This window comes from Photinus pyralis, unplaced genomic scaffold, assembly GCF_008802855.1.
Source record: "Photinus pyralis isolate 1611_PpyrPB1 unplaced genomic scaffold, Ppyr1.3 Ppyr1.4_LG6, whole genome shotgun sequence".
Classification (NCBI taxonomy): Eukaryota; Metazoa; Arthropoda; class Insecta; order Coleoptera; family Lampyridae; genus Photinus; species Photinus pyralis.
In genome coordinates this window covers 44776872-44795063 of record NW_022170663.1, presented here as the reverse complement: position 1 = coordinate 44795063, position 18192 = coordinate 44776872, and the positions used below count along the sequence as shown (strand labels likewise).

Sequence of the window (18192 nt, the reverse complement as noted above, 5' to 3'; positions counted from 1 at the left end):
TAAACTTATATGCTAAAAATTTATTTATACAAAATCCTTTAATATTCGTTGGAAAAAAACACTAAGATCTATTAACAATATGGAAAAGAACACGTCGACTCCCAAATTCCGCGACTAGTTTTATGAAATTGACGACTTTTCAAATCAACAACCCCATGACTCTCATATTTGGTGCCATTAAGCAGAAGATACCTCAGATTGGGTAAAACATCGGTCGCATTAAGATCATAAATCGGCGTATTTTCAAAGTTAATTTCCTTTAACTTGGTTTGTCTTTCCAACACGTTCCTACTAATATTCTTGATCAGGTTCCCCTTAAGGGAGAGACTTTCCAATTTGACACCGTCAAAAATTCCCAAAGGTAACTCTTCCAACGCGTTCCCTTCCAAGTTTAAGCGCAACAACATGTCGAGTTTACCGAAGGTTGCGGCGTCCAGCTTCGTGAATCCGACTTTGGATAAGTTTAATTCCTCGAGGGAGTCGAGATTTTGGAAAACACCTCCAGGAATACTTCTTAGGCTGTTTTGGGATAAATCTAGCTTTTGTAGGCGGGTCAGTCCTTGAAAACTGCCCGAGTCTAAACTAACAAGGCTGGTGTTTGACAAATGTAACTCTTCCAACGTAGAGATCTTGTGAAAAATGTTTCCAAGCCTAGTCAACTTGTTGCCAGTCAAATCTAGATTCCAAAGCGTCTTCAGACTGTCAAAACCAGCTTGGCTTACGTTTGTGATCTGATTGTACTCCATACTTAATACATTTAAGCTCCGAAAGTGACCAAACACTCGGCCGTCGATCACCTGCAATTTATTGTGCCCCAACTTTAACACTCTAAGCTCAGTTAAACCTTTGAAAGCCTGTAAGCTTAGATTCTGGATGGAATTGTGAGATAGATCGAGTTCGGAGAGCTTTGGTAGTCCGACGAAAGCTTCACTGGCAATTTTACTAAAGTTGTTATAGGACAGGTTTAGAATCGTCAAATTTTTCAAAATAAGGTCGCATTTCCAAATGTTGTTGTAGCTCAGATCTAACGCTAGAAGTGATCTGAGTGGGGTGAACCATGTTTTACTCGCGTCGCCTAGTTTATTATGGGCAAGAGAGAGCGTTTTCAAAACGGGCAAACCCTTGAACGCCTTTTCGTCGAATTTTCTAAAATCGTTGTGGCTTAAATTTAAATTTACCAATTCGCTGAGGTCCTGAAATAGGTTTGCCGGTAGCGAAGACAATTGGTTGTTTTGTAGTTCTAGGTAGTGCAACTTCTTCAGAGTTTTGAAAGATAGCCCCTGCAGACTGTAGATGTCGGCATTCTCCAAGGTAATCACAGATAGAGGTAAGTCTTTGAAAAAATTGTCTGGGAAGTTTGTCAGGCTTGGCCAAGCGTTTCCGGAGGTGGTGAAGAGAACCAAGTCTTTCAAGTTGTGAAGTAGCTTATTCGGTGTCGCGCCTATTTTAGAATTGTAGACGCGTAGAAAAGACAACTTCGCTACGGGAAACGGTTGGATATTACTCACTGTGCAGTTCTCAATCTTTAGCTCTCTGAGACTGGACGCGCTGTCGAAAAATTCGGGTTCGAGTGATGTGATATCGCTAGAATGTATATGCAGATTAGCGATTCCCTGGAGGGATTTGGTGCGCTTTAAAGATATTGTACTTCCGTTAATGAAGAGGTCGAAAACAGAGGGTATGCGAAACTCCAACGGTACGTCATCGAATGATGTTATCTTCGTGCAGTAGACATTATAAACCCCATATGGATTTTCTGTTGTGCACGCTGTCCACGCCACTTCGAATGCCAGAACTAGCTGCGCGAGGAATAATGCTAGCCTCATCTTCAATATCTGAAAGGTAAGGTGTATAGATTAGAAAAACATATTACAAATAAAGTCATTAGATTATAACTAGTATTAATTTAAACTTTTAATCAATATGTGGGGAAAGTTTAGTTTTTGCATGAATAACGTCGTTACAAGTATAATCTAGCGAATAATCCAGAAATCCCGATAAAGCTCGAGGCGCCATGAAAGATTAATCATTGGCGATAAAGAACGAAGGTGGATGTGATGCAATCTTTTCGGGAAATATGACGTGTTTTGTTCTAGAACATTCGAGAAGACTCGCGACCACTCGGGAACACTAGAGTTTACTATATAAGCAAAGTAATCCAGGCGGCAGAGGTTTTTAAGACACAGCAATTTTTATTGAAACTTTTTTTCTTTCTATCGAATTTAGATGTGTATTTTTAATATTTACTGCTCTAGACATGTACGAAGGCTTAAAAACAAAAAAAAAACTTCAATAAGAATTCCTTTGTCTATTCAAAGATTTTCAGTCTCTGACGCCTAGATTAAAGCGAATTGCGTTTCAGGACAGTTCCAATTTGAGGCCGAAGTAATAAATAATGCGCGTTGTTATAAATTGTGTATTCGTGAGTGATAAATAATGTTTTAACTGTTAAATCAATTCAATTCATCGAAAAAAATTATTTCCTTGAAAAAAAAACCACTTTGGTTCTCTTAAATTTGCTAGACTTTTCTCTAAATACCGAAAGGAATCTGGATATACAGGATGTAACGATTAAGAACGTAAAAAAAGGTGGAAGGGAGACCGAATAAACCATAGGTTCAATATACAGTGTGAAAATGTTGTCTGGAACCCTCAATATATCGTCAAAATAAATAACGTTTTCCTAAAGAAGCATTTATGGTATCCGGAATTATAAAAGTTTGCCACTAATCTACTTACTCTAAATTTGTGATCTTTGGCGTACTTCTGCACGGTCAAGGGGGGCTTATTTTTTTTAATGACAACATTAGTTTTCATTACGTATAAAAAAGATGATCACATTAGTAAAATTATGAAATTAATAACAAACTATTTTCCTTAATTTGAGTTTTTCTCTTAAGTTTGATTATGCTGCAATGTAATAAGCTTTTTATATGCTGCTATGTCCAACAAAATGTACTCTTTAAGAATAGGTAATGAAAAGTAGCGGTTGGCATTTAAAAAAAATAAGCCTCCTCGGCCATGCCGAAGTACGCCATTGACCACACATTCAAAGTGCGTAGATTGGTAGCAAACTTTTGATAATTTTGAATTCCATAAAAAGGTTATAAAGAAAATATTGTGTTGAACACATTCAACCTCTGTATCGATTGGGAGAACGTACTTAAAAGACTGAAACTCATTTTCTTCTTCTTCATTATTTTCCAAAGAACCAAAGCTCGGGGTTTTTTGGTGTACATTTTCTAATTTAGCAAATATATTGCAAGTTTCTACCCCCAAGAAGGCGCATCCTAAGTGGAAGGTGCGAAAAACTCTAAGGAAATAAGGAAATGTAGTATACAGTCTGTCGCAAATTAAGCCGGCACTATTGCTAACATTCTTAGTTGTAGAGTTAGAATGACGGTTAAATGACCAAAATTTTTGTCTACTGAATCCAATTTTGTAATTATTAAAAAAAACAACATCACATTTTTTCGACAATAAACAAAAATGCGACTTTTTTGTATGGGGTACCCTGTATATTATTACAGCATATGACACCTTACTTTCTTTCTTAACGCGCCATAGCTAAAATACTTCAAATAACCAAGGTTTTTCGGATATTTCCATCCCAATCTAGTTCTCCATGAAATTCGTAATCGAAGTATTTTTAAATGCTCGGTATTAGTAATACTTTGGTTTGAACGAGGGTCTCGTAGACGGATACGGCCTCCATAATACTGTCAAAAAACGGTCGACCCGTTCAGGAGGTAAATAATGTATGGATCTTTGATAGTTATTCTTAAATCCAGACAATTGTTTTAAAGAATGCGTAGAATTTCAGTGTCAGTGATTAAAACTCGATGCTAGAGTATGATTAGTAAAAATTAGGATATTGGCGAATTGTTAATGAAGTTCAAATTTTACAGTACTGCAAGGAAATTACTTTTCATTTATAATTGATTAAATGAATTGAATATATAACAGTTTACATGTAGCTTTTATAATCACAAAACTTGCGTGTGGTTTAATTTCCTAGAGATAAATGAATGTTCCATCAGCAATTAAGGGCGTAATTTAATTATAATATGACAATATTAAAATTAAGGCTTCCACAATTTATGCGTTAAGCGTTACGCTTATGTTAATTACTTTGTTTTACCTAAATTATAGCATTTGCAAAATTATTTGCCCGACCGGATAACGTCAATTATTTGTAATTTTGCCAAAATATGCGAGCAGCTAACGTAAATTACGCATCTGATTGGTTCTTTCAACCGAAGCGATCGCGATCGCATTAAAATTAAATTGAAAGAACCAATCAGATACGTAACCGTAGGCGACAGCTTGCCTTCTTAGTTTTCTCTTCTCTCTCACCTGCAGTATCAGCGCTTATCATTGACACGCGCAGTCCTATTAAAATGTAATTTTAACGTGTGCTATAAAATAAAATTTATTAGTTTTGACAGCTGCTGGGCGTAGCAAACTGGTGTTTTCCACCCCATTCTCATAAGTACAAACGTATACGTAAGATTCTAATCGGCGGTCATGAAATTTGACAGTGAAACTCCGCTGGAACGCGTATGCTGTGATGTCGCTGATTTCACTACATACACACAATAAAAATCTCAAATTTTGGACCGCTTTTCATCTGTTTATAGCTATAGGTATTTTATATATTCAAAGCTTCAACGCTTTAAATAAAGTCACTAAAAATAGACAGTACCGCAATCCATTGGGCTCGTGTGTTAGAGAGAGAACACATGATTTTTGCCCAAAAATGGCGGAAGTTACCAGATTCTAGTAAGTAATGTTAGGGATTGTTCCACCTGTTTGGACATATCTGTATATATTTTTATAAAACATGACAGTACTATGAAGTTAGGTTGTAAAAAATTACAGCTATTCAGATTTTATTTGTCAATTTTTTTAAGTTGGCAGCAAATTTGCCCAAAAATGGCGGGTGATTGCGGTACTTTCTATATCTAGTGACTTTAGCATTAAATAGTTGACAGCGACATCTAATGCATAAATCCGATTACTTTTTCATTTTTTCTTAAGGAAACAGAAAAGTGCATATGAACGAGAGCGATGAAAAAATTTTGTTCGCAATTTGGTATTTGGAAATATTTTAACATCAAAATAACGAATCCAAAATTGATTTTTGAAGGCCAACTGCAATTTTTGTCGAAGCGCAATAATTTAGTCATGCAATTTTGGGACTTAAGACCAAAAGTGTCCAACAGTTTTTTTTTTCATATCACCTAAAAAGAGTTATGGGCATTTTATAATCGAAATTACCTGAAAATAAATGCGTCACCAAAAAATGGTCGTGTAGGAATGCCTAAATCGACGTATACACGGTGTCCATTTTTCGAGTGCCACTGTGGGGATCTCGCTTATCTTAAAAGATAGAAACTTGGTTAAATTAGGGCAAAGTTGCGAATTTTCGTGCTGAATAATAATCTAAAAAGAAATTTATAATATCTTCAATAGTTTTGAAAATATGGCAAAAAATCGAGAATTTCTGATTTTCGTTTTTAATTTTTTCATGATAAACTGGTCGTGCTAATTAACACATTATTCAGACACTTTTTAGTGGAGATTTCGAATATGGCATCCCGTTTTTAATAACTTTCGAAGATAACGGAGAAACACGTGGCAACTTTAGTTTTTTTTATGGGCACCGTTTTGGATTTTAACATTTTGAGATTAGGTCTTTTTTTCTCTTTACAACGATATATCGCACATGGTGGTTCAGTATCACTTTTTTTCTAAAAATACAATTTTCATTTTATGCGAAGAGTGCTACGCAAAAACAAAACGTTCTTTTGTTGTGAACAAAATGTTGACCTATTTCAACCAGTGTCATTTACGTTTGTGCCAGTTTTATTGCTAAAATATTATTTATTCTTATGTAGGTATTTTGAATTATAATTTTCTTGCAAAACGAAGGTTCAATTCTGTTCATATGAAAATCGAAAACACATCTAGTTCCCTGATGCCAACGTTGCAACCGGACATATGCATCAAACTGTCAAACTTTTGTTCACAATAAAAGAACGTTTTGTTTTTCCAAAGCACTCTTCCCAAAAAATTAAAAATTGTATTTTAGGAAAAATGTGATACTGAACCACCATGTGTGATATATCGTCGTAAAGAGAAAAAAAGACGTAATCTTAAAATGTCAAAATTAAAAATGGCGCCCATAAGAAAAACTAAAGTTGCCACGTGTTTCTCTGTCATCTTAAAAGTTATTTAAACCGAGATGTCACATTCGAAATCTCCATTGAAAAGTGTTCGAATAATGTGTTAATTAGAAATGTCTAGCACGACTAGTTTATCATGAAAAAATTAAAAACGAAAATCAGAAAGTTTCGTTTTTTTGTGATATTTTCAGAACTATTGATGATATTTTAAATTTCTTTTCAGATGGTTATTCAGCAAGGAAATTCACAACTTTGCTCCCATTTAACCAACTTTCTATCTCTTAAGGTAAGCGAGATCCCCATAGTGGCACTCGAAAAATGCGACACCGTGTATGTACTTGTGTACTTATACTATGTATACCAAACTCAAACCTTAAATTTTGCTATTTACTATTTAGCATTCTATTCAGGATTCAAGGTCCTAACCTTAGGCACAGATTAAATTAATCTGTGCCTTAGGGATGCTTGAAGATTTAACTGTAATTTTATGAGAAATTCTTCAAACTTTAAAATTTGCAAGTTCTATCTTGGAATTTACGGATCTGTCTGTGTATTCACAGATGTAACTGGTAATATCTACTCGTAGATAAAGAGTGTAATTTGACAACATGTTTTTTTACAAACCCGCTACTGATACTGCCAAAAGGTTGGCATATTCACAAAAAGCATCATCTCAACGTTTATGTAACTACCTTAGTTTGTGTCTGTACTGAACAAAAACGAAAAGATTAACTTTACGTAATGAACACAAATTTCCAGTTCACATAAAACTGACAATTTCCATAGAGATTTTGCAACTCCATCGAGTTCTCAAGTAGAGGTGTAAATTTACAGCTTATGTCTGCAAAGAGCAAACTGACTAGGTATACCCCTAATTCAAACTTTTTGAATTAACGATAATGATTCGAACCGTAAGGTTCAAAAACTTAGCTGTGAACTTTAAAGCCCAAGGTGCAAGATTCAAATAGTAAGGAACATCCTCCAATTACAATTACATGCAATGCACCACGCTACCAAAAAAACTTTGAGGGATTTTTTCCTTTCCTTAGTAAAGACAATCATAGGAAATAAGTACAAGAACTATATATTTAGCGAAAACAAGACCTACAAACTGTTTAACTGGCGATTACCATTCGAATAACAACAACTATGGGTCACACTTTGATAAATATTGCCTTTCTCAAAACTGCGATTTATTACTGTTTAAAAAACAAAAACGAGTAAAAATGTGCCGCAAAATCTTCAAGCACGACCCACGTGACGGGCTAATTACACCTACCACTTATTATTAGCTATGCAAATGCGTAAGATGTTTGTATTAAATGAAGAAACATACCTTATCAAACAGAATGACCACATACGCACAATATGCCGGACACTTCGCAGACAACTGAGTGAACTACGTGCGACAACACAAACCGGAATTTCTAATCTCGAATATGTGTTTTCAGTATCTATCGGCTATTAAAATTCTGTTTCATAATCCGAAAAGTGTGTAATTACCAGTCTGTAAGGACATCGATAATATATAAAATTAGATTTCTTACTGGATGAAGATACTATATAGTTGCACGATGCGGTTGCATTGCACAATCAAACCAAAATATTCAGAGCAATTAGTATTTCTTAATCACTGTAAATGCCAACCATTCAATTTTTTAATTTGGGGATGTGTCGTAAAAAATAGAAGGCACACTAGCACTTCTAATTACCCAGGATGTAATTGGTAACACGTTGTTAAACAATTACATAATCGTATATCAATTTCTGTTTCTGTGTTGAGCACGGTGTTAATAAAAAAAGAGGCACCTCATGTATGTTTTTTTTTGGGTTTCTTGAATTGCCAATTAAGTGCCAACAGATGAAAACACGTGCAACACGAAGAGGTGATTCACTGGGAACAAGTAAATGGATCATTAATTAGCAGCTAAGCTATTATATGACACAGTGTGCCCCCACTCCTCTCGCCACCCGAATCCATAGGTTTATTTTATACCATTTCTACAATTTCGTTAATAATTATATCTACCTTGGATTTATGGGATCCGAGAAATCAAAGAATTTGAAAAAAAATAGGAGCTCAAAGGATTCCTAAGAACCCGATGGATCTAAAGAATTTAAAGAGTCGAAAAAATTCGGTAAAAAGGGAGTCCTAAGCATCTAAGTAACAATCCTATATGAATCTGAAAATCTAACAAATCGAATCCCAAAAGCCTGAATGCATTCGATGTTGGAAGAAACTAAAGAATCGGATAAATTCGTAGCAAGAACGACCTTAACTGATCCAAAGAATATGAAGAATCTGAACGATTTGATGGATGTAATGAGTTCATGAATTCCAAGCACCCGAAGCAACCAAAACGAACAATTGAAACATGCTAAGAATTTGATTGTTCTGAAGAAGCAGTGGGATATTTAAAGAACTTGAAAGAACAGAATAAAAAAATTTAAAAATAGTATAATTTTAAAACACGCAGCAGAATAAGAATCTCAAGAAAGTGTCCAAAGAATCGGTGAAAATTCGAGAATCTTAAACATCGGAAGTGTCCAATGGATTAGAAGATTTTGAACAGTCGGAATAATTCGTAACAAGCAAGTCGTAAACGAATAGCGCAAAATTTCGAAGAAATCGGCCTGCAACAAAGTCGGAACTGTACATACACAATTGCTTTTTACGTGTACCTGTGAATTTTTGTTTACATGGGAAATCGTACTTAACTTGAAGTTCCAAAGGCGACTCGCCAGTCTCTCATTTTTGATCGCCCGATATAAGGTCAATATTAAAATTTCAGGAAAAATGGTTCAGAAATTAGAAGCTTATGTGCTACGTATGCGCGATCCGTTTTTTGACACTTGATTTCAGTTTACTTTTATAAGAAATATGGTCGGCTCAAATTTTTTGAAGAGGCGGGTCCCAAATAAGAAATGTATGTAATTTTCTTGTGCTGTTTAGTATGTGGGATGCGCAATCTAGTTTTTAATGTGCATTTAATTTATTTTTCACCTGAACTGCACTGCACTGCACCTGCACTTGAAATTTCAAAAAAATCCGTTCATACACTGATTTTTGACACGTTTTTTTAACCATGGCTATCGCATACCGATTCCTTAAGCCAATTGAGATTTAGATCAATGCTTTTGGGGCTCTGCGTACTGTGTTGGAAGAGCAATTCACATTGGTAATCGTGGAGGTAGTATCATTGTATTATAAATACAATGGTAGTATCTATTTGTGTTAGCGGAGATTCGAGAAATAATTCACACACGAAGTGAATCTGGTTTCGTATCGTGAAATATTCACAGAAGAACCTCATTTAGGGTAACTTAATTTCTCTGATGGCTTGTAATGACAATAAAGTCAAAGAAAGACGGGTCGGTTTTTTTGGTGAACGAATTGGTTGCGATATAAAATCATAAAATAATCGTGCAAATAAAATTGCGATATGCTCTCCGAAGCTATTAACCTTGGTGGGCATCGCAAGTCGGAACTCATCCACTGATCTATTGATGTATTGTAAATTTCTTATAATTTGTCGTAAAGAAAACTGTAAAATATTACGGTGAATGCGTAAAGAATTTCAAGCGACTTTTTTATGGGCATTTTATCAGAAAACTGGGAAAAGTTCTTTAGTTTTGGATTAGTTAGTGTCCCCATGTTAGAGTTTTAGTTCATGAACTTAACTCTATTTAAGTACAAATTTTTGTTAGAGCCTAAGGAGTAAGATTAATAATTTTCCAATATGTCATGATCCTTATAACATTGAAATCAAATTATCTGTGAAATCAAATCCACAGAATCTGGTATTTGGTATGTGTATTTGAAATATATTACCACAAGTCGTGAGAAGGGGTTAGAATTCTGGTATATTTATTTATTTATTTATTTATTTATTTATTTATTTATTTATTTATTTATTTATTTATTTATTTATTTATTTATTTATTTATTTATTTATTTATTTATTTATTTATTTATTTATTTATTTATTTATTTATTTATTTATTGTCCCTCTTCTTCTAGGCCCTCAACAGGATTACGCCCAATTACAGAGTGACTCGCATAATGCATTTTAGAGGTGCTCCTGCAGAAAGTGTTAAGTCGTTCTATACTACTCCGGTATTTCCCTTACGAATTAGGAAAATTGCAGGAAAACCTCATTCGAAATAGGCGGCAGAATGTTCGAAACTGATCTAAGGAAATTCCCATCTCTGCCAAGGATGAAAAATTCCTACTTCAGTCCCGGTTCGATCACCCGACCTCCGGTTTTGTAGCCCAACGCTCTACCACTGAGAAAGAAGGAAGCTCAATTATTTTTTATTCAATATATTCGATTCCTTAATTAATTTTTGAATTTTATTATCTACCAAATTGAGTATTTCTTGTGTCAAGAGAAGTTGGTTGGAATCAGTTTTCTATGGGTCAAACGGCATTAAAAATCCCGACCGAAGCCAGTTTGGATATTTCAATTCAAGTGAGCTAGTAATGCATCTTATATTTGGATAAATTATAAGCAATCAGTTTGCCCCCTCCCCTCTCACCCCCCTAACCCGTTACATATCAACTGTTGGGCTTTAAAAAAGGTGCTGCGATGCAATTTAAGGAAGAGACAAAGATAACCTCGACTCACCCTATCACATTTAGTGGAGTCTTAAGGAGTTTTCTTACGAAAATCACGATCGCGCTCATTAATTTTAAAACGCATACCTTCAGAAATAGTTAAAAAAAATGTAACGTAAACTGTAGAGCACTTAATTTCCTACAAAAGTGTTGAGTCTATTAGCAACAATAATATTTCAAAAGTGAATTTATTCGGTGTTGATATCTGCAATATCTATCTTTGGATGTGGATAACACCTGAACGGCTTATGTCGTCGTCGAGGTTTTCTGAAAAAGTTCATGGTTTATCACTTCCGCTGCTCCGGTACAAAACTATTTTAGAAAGCTAAAATCCATCACAGATTTAATGCAATTTGAGCACTCAACTGTAATGGGGAAAAACCTGCAAATATTTAAATGATTATTATTGATAAACAGTTGAAGATACCGGAACTTTTCTGTAAATTTAGTCTTTTGCAATTGATCTTGTATGTTTTTCAGTTTGCCCTACGTTTTGAAATAAGTGCACGCGATCGTGATTTTCGTAAAAAAAAACTCCGTACTAGGAGATTTAAACTGAGCTGCAGTTTTACATCTCTCTGCCATTGCATCGACCTTATACTGGATTCACTTTGTGTTTAGTGTACATAGGTACCTATATCATTTTACACTGTAGAGCCTATTAAAAAATTTCGATGATACGGGTCTATAGCGTTCACAAATATTAAATTTCCTAAATGCAAATTTGAGGACTAGTTAAGAAATGTTCAATTTACAACGTACTAAAGTTGAAGGGGATTCCATGGGGTGATGTTGTCTTCATTAAACTGTAGCGCAGAAACTCACAAACAAGGAGTAGGTACCTTTTGGATTTCACACTTTAAAATGGTGGTGAAAAATTTAAAAAATCTCGTACCAATCGATCAATTCGGAATTAAACAGGCTTTAATTTGATACCACCCTCACCCTGCTAATTGCAAGGTACCTCAAATAAATATGGTAATTTTCACAAATAAGTTTGTTCATTGGGGAATTAGGTCATCATACTCAATGAATACTTTTTTGTCTTGTAAAAAGCAGCACAATCAGTGCAGTAACATTGTATGCAAGCTCGCGTACCTACGTATAAATGATTCATGAAAGTTCACTATCGGCGAAATAGGTAAATGCAAATACGATACAGGAGCGCAGTACTTCCATGATGGACGCCAGTTAAAGAATACAATTTTATTCAGATGTCATATTTTTTATTTAACTTATTTATTCAGCGCACAAGTAAACAATTTATCAATCGCAATTTCAGTTGTAACATTTTCCACCTTATTATAAATCTGCCAGTTACAGTAATACTCCTGTCTTAAAATACGGCTCTCCAACTTCAAAGCTTCAATTATCAAAACAATTACATTCAAGTTAATGAATTTAAACAAAGAACACTCGAAACTTTCATAAACATTGTTTCTAATACAAAAGAACTGACTTACATAACAACAATAACGTTTTAATTATAGAAACGCTTTTGTCAATTACAATAGTGAAATTATGCAATTCCTTTCTTGTAGTTTTTCATTTCTCCCAATTTGTGTCTGACTTATTCATAAAACCGTCCGATATGCTTATAATGAATAATAAAAGGCATGCAAATTTATTTCTGAAATATTTATGAACGCTCGATATGAATCAAAATCGATGTTTAAAAAGGTTTATTATTTCGTGCTTGTTTCTTATTCTACCACACTTTCTCTAATTTATTAATGACAGCTGATGTAGGTGTTACTGAAGAAGTTTATTCGTCAGGTGAAGAGAACCATGTGCGTGTAGGCAGTGCGATTTATTCATTAAGCTGATTGCATCTTTGCACGCTGCACTTAAAATTGCGTTTAAATTAACCTTTCACCCGCAGTGTTTAGCAGGTTAACAAGCCAAATTGTAATTTGCAGGGTTATTAGTGTACGAGAAAAAAGAAAAAAGAAAAAGGCGTGCTAATTGCGACGATAAAGCAACAACTGCATAAGTTCACATAAACCTGCAGCGTTGAGTGAAATTACTCAACGCCTGCAGCTAGTGTTTATCGGGACTTAAATTGCATTCATTGATCGGTAATTTAATTATGGAAACTTCCGGGTTCGAGATTTCCAGCGAATGCAGTTTACAAGATTGTACTGAAGCATCCGAGACTTTGCAGATTGGCCACGATTTAGTGCAAGTCTCGTTAGATGCAGTGCAATATTAAATCCTCACTTTTGGGCGGTAATGGTTCCCCTCTTTTTCTCAAGTTCGTGGTGTGATTCGATGTATTAAAGTCTTCTTACAGACGTCGTCTTCTCTTCTTCAGGTTTTAGTACATTTGGATCTACCTCCCGTACTTGCTTCCCAGGATAACTTAAAGGTTAAGAATATGAAAGAATTCAATTGATTCTTTTTCACTGATAATCTCATCAATAATCCAATCGTAAGGGAAATTTGAAAAACTACAAAAATATCATTCAAATTCTTACACTCCCTCTAAAAGGACAAACACCTGATTCCTAAGTAAGCTCAAAAATAATATCCCTGCTGGCCAGACAATTAAACCCATCTTAGTAAACAAACGACAAAATTTAAATAAGCAATTTCTAAATACCTAAAGATATCAGGTAATAATGCCTTCGAGCTGAGTTTGATGTACCGCACCACTTACTGCTTCAAAATGAAAACCATAACAGGTAGGTATAGGGAATGTAATAATTGATCGATGTAGAATTTTTTTCGACATTTGAAAGTGCAAAAAATAAAGCAGGTTTCATTTGAAAAAATCAATTTTTTAAGGTTCGAAGTTATGAAACTTGACCATTAATTTTAAAACACCCTGTAGAAGGGCAATCAAAATTTAAATCATTCGCATGTAGCATCACGTCAGTATTGTTGATTTTTGAAGACTTTTAAATTCAAGCCAAAAGCAGTGAAACGTCAAAAATTTTAAAATTTTTTGAATAACTTGAAAACTTTTAATGCTGGGTATAGGGAAATGGGGTATCAACCGACGTAGATTTTCATGCACATTTCGAAAATGCAATAAAAATGAAATCCTTCGATAAATCATAAAAAACTATATTGGTATGCAAATTTTCTGATTTAAATTATATTATTAGGTTATTATATTAATTTGAATGCTTTTAGGTAACGGTGCGCGTGAAACAGCCTGTATACTCGTACATACAAAATGAACGACCTGAGATGAGATTCGAAATAGACACTGTAGTTCTCTATCTATCGCACAAATCTATAAATAAAGGTTTGAAAGTATCCAGCATTAGGGGGGTGTCTCTTCAAATCGTGCATTTCATCAGCTATATCGTGGTGCCATCTATGAAACTAGTCGGAGAATTTGTCAAGTACTCCATCATGGAACATTACCAACACGTCACCGTGTAGAATTCTGTAAATTTTATTTTTAACGACCACCAGATGTTGCGATGTAAATGGTGTAATCATTTCTCATTTTACGTTCAATGCATTGACTTATGCCGATCTCATCTGTGGTACAGATCGCATCTGTGGTTACAAACCAAACACACCCTTGACCTGAACCGTGTGGTAAATTGACAGATGCAATATTAATTGCCCTATCAGTTTACCAGATGGCAGTCCGCAGTTGCAGCGTTTATTGTCTCCAGCGTATGACTCCAACACCTACTGTTTTCCATAGCGTAAGTATCCCTTTGACATATAGAAAGGTCCTATTGGTCACCCGTAGAATTGCCCCCATTCGTGTTACAGTTGCATTTGACATCTAGGGTTGTCAATGTTTAAATAGCGTGACAGTTCTGTCAATAAAAGTCGCTGACACGACCTTGTGTCTCCTCATTCGTTACTCCAAAAACAGTTAACGCAAGCACCGCCACAACGTAGATGTGTTCTGGTTTATATATCACTTTAGGAGAAAGTGGGAGTAACTGGTGGGAAAACTGGTGATAACTTTTATTCCTGAATCCATGCACCAAAGCTACCGCCTTCTCTTAGTGGAAATTTCAATTAATTCAGGATTTCCTACAGGAGTCTTAATTAAGGATTAATGGTATAAATTTCATGCTATCCCCATTTTTTTTAACAAAATGTAAATCTCGCGTAAACTGACAGATTCAAGAGTCGTGGGGGTTCAACCAAGAGCAACCCTTACTTTATTGCGAGTCGGGTTCTTACGTAGCTTCTCATTTTGAGTAATTCTATCCGTCAGATAGTTAATTGGGTTTTTTGAAGTTGCCATTGTTAGATTCGAGATTTTTGAATGGGTTTAGTAGTTTTTGATTAGGACCTCTGATTTCGTTAAGGAGTCTTTAGTTTCTTTTTAGTGAAAGCTGTCGTTTCTTCTATTGCTTTTCAAATTTGAAGTTTTCTTAGTTTTAAAAACAGAAGGGGGTACTGTAATGGTAGGATTAAATTTTTGTAAATTTTTCTTGACTTTTTGAAAAGGTGATAGATTTTGAGTTAAAGGGCAGAGCCGTTTGAATTTTAAATATTATTAGAAATTGTAGGCTGTCGAAATTTAGATAGTTACTTATTGTCCGATAAAAAATTATTTGTGGTGGAATTTCCGTGCCACTTAACATGGGAATGAGCACCACCCAGGTTCATTAAATAGTTTACTTTCCCTGTATAAAAGTGGGAAGATATACTGGTTTATTCTGAAGAATATCAAACAAAATTATCTTCAGAATTCAAAAACGTAAACAAATACAAAAATCATGTCACATAATGAAAATTTGACTCAAAACTCTTAGCAAATTAAACATCCAATTAAAATCCCCCAATTCAACAATGATCGCATATAAATTGCAAGGCAGAATACACAAATGCTTCCCAATATAATATGGCAACGCTAAATAATTATTTCGATAAAGAAAACACAAGTGCAATGATAAGAAAAAGAAAAAATCTCACCTCTGAGTAAATGTGCAGTCGAAGGTTCTCCACGACGCAACTATCACCTAAAACGAATCAAAAGAGAAAGGAAATCCACGCATCTAACCTGCGTGACACTGTAGGGGAAAATATGATCTCTAGTTCTGTACCTCAGAGGTAAACTGTACTAAGTCCATTTTTCCCCAAAAATTGCTTTTTTGTACTAAGTCACATAAGTTTCATTGTTCTACACGAAATATATGGATTTAGTATTGTTTGATGATAAACAACAGAGTTAGCGAATTTTAAACAGTACTAAGTCGCAGTAACATTGCGAGGTAAACTGTAATAAGTGGACTTAGTATCAATAGTTGTATTGTTTTGATGGACTTAGTACATTATAAGGAATATGTTTCAGGTTTTTTAGCGCATTTTTTAAGAATAAAAAAAATGTGCTATTGTTTGCGTTTTGTTCGTCTATCCGTCCGTCCGTCTGGATCCACTTCTGCCGCCCCCCCCCATCAATTATGTCCTGAGATGGGAGTGGAACTGGTTTTATCCTTCATGGTGCCCTAATGAAAAGTCTCACAACGAAAGGAATTAATTTCTATCAACCATCGACCCTCGACTTTTTATCGTGTTCGGATATATTCCCGTATATCTCCAGGACGGATTATCGGAAGAGGGGACTCACAAAGGGCGATTGGAACATCTGCAAGAAATATATCCATTGGTGATGTCAAAACTTTAAGAGCGAATATCTCGAAAACGGTTTGTCGGAGGAACGTACTCTCATAGGCAAAATCTGCAGAATGGAGTCTCGGATAATTTTTGCCAGGCGGTCTTTAAATGTTTGTATGTAAAGAGCCTCCTCCCTTTATAACCCAACCATTTACTAAGCTATATCGGTTAAACAAAAATGCGCTTTATCTGCACAAGGGTTGTGCACAATTTATACTTGTTTATTTATTATTTTTATATCCCATTTATGGCTGTCATTTTTCAATTCAAGTGTCTTATTAAAAATCTGCTTTAATCCTCAAAAAATTTATACTTGCTTCTTATCGTTTATGGAGGAAATTTTCTACAAAATGATGACCATTTCTTTCTTACAACAACGAAGAAGATGAATAGTTGAACAGCATTGATATATTTTTTAATTTCAATAAAATTATTGAATTATAAGTTGTTTATCGAATAAATAGATTTTTTTTCTAATCTGAGTTGTGATTTCATACAGGAAAAAAATTCTCCACGCCGTGTACATGATGAAACATGCTTGCTTCCCCTTTTCGTGCAGAAATTATTAAAATTGCTTTACACATAACAATAGTAAGTCCATCATTCGAAACAATTCATAAGAGGTAAACAGTACTAAGTCCCGTAAAACAAAAATTTTTGATAAAATTAAAAAAATTCGACCGTACATATGTAAACTTACTAGTTATAAGTAACATGGTTCTTCATGATGAAAGTAATCAAATGTATAGGTTAATAAGGTCAAATTATTCCTTTGTGCTTCTTATAATGTGGTTTTCTGTAAACTTTTGAATTTGTGACTTAGTATAATTTACCTCTGAGGTACAGAGTTGTATTCTATCATTCAATATCGAATACGATAATTAATTAGTACACCACTTCGGAAGGACGACAACGTACACCAAGCTTTGGTATCATGATCAAAAATCGACCATTCATCGTCCGATCAACACTAATGAATTGCAAACAAACAATGACGTTAATAGTCACAGTTACTATTCGAGTATTGTCCCTTGAAGAGGTGATTAACGATACCTTTTACAACAAAATAGAATGGCTGCTCGCCAAGATGTCGTTATCTTACTAATAAAAGCAAACAGGCACAGCTCCCAATTACGATGGACAAGAACAACCCTTGAACTGGGACTGGTATTTTCAGCGGGGGTACCGGAAAAGTATTACATAAAACACACATCTCTAAATACCAATCCCAACTTATCCATGAGAGGGTGGTCAGAAAGTAACGATGGTGAATTAATTTATTTACGTCAGCTCAACCTCCAAATTGCAGAAGTCTAAAAAGACAATCAAAACGGCGGGTGTCAAATTTCTCAATTATATCCTCATAAACGAGACGTAACTCAATCTTCGAAAAATACAGGGGAATCGTCTGAGATAGAAAAGCGTCTAATTTAATATACAATCCACTATAAGGAACGTGTAGCTGCTTTAACTCAGCGTGCCGAAGAATAATTACACGTGAGAAAATGAAAGGAAGTTAATTCCTGCGCGTCAAATTTTGCGTATAATAAATAGCATCGATAGGTGGAGCCTTCTGTCACACCGCTTTAGACGTTACGGGGGTTCTCCGACAAGTAATAGCACCGTGAACTGTAATAATGCGACGTAATGGAGAAAGTAAATCGTTACCTTCGATATAAAGGCCAACAGGTTTCTAATTTAAAGCATTTATTTGTTTCAAGGGTTCGTTGGACAATATTTCACTGAGAATATGCACGGCTTTGCTATGTACTATGTTCAGCGCAC

At 34.9% G+C, this 18192-nt stretch overlaps 1 protein-coding gene across 2 annotated transcripts in view; it reads right to left on the bottom strand.

Annotated features, from left to right (window-relative positions):
- The window catches only part of LOC116174851 (toll-like receptor Tollo), a 40569-nt gene continuing 22377 nt past the window's right edge, over nucleotides 1-18192 (bottom strand). The window contains exons 1-2 of one of the 2 annotated variants that reach the window (XM_031492867.1): nucleotides 7525-7658; nucleotides 1-1835 (exon numbers count right to left, since the gene is read on the bottom strand). In XM_031492867.1, the coding sequence (XP_031348727.1) occupies nucleotides 72-1826 (1755 nt within the window). In that variant the 5' untranslated portion in view covers nucleotides 1827-1835; nucleotides 7525-7658 and the 3' untranslated portion in view covers nucleotides 1-71. Of the gene's footprint in view, nucleotides 1836-7524; nucleotides 7659-18192 lie in introns of those variants that run through there. The other variant, XM_031492868.1, reaches the window with a different exon arrangement.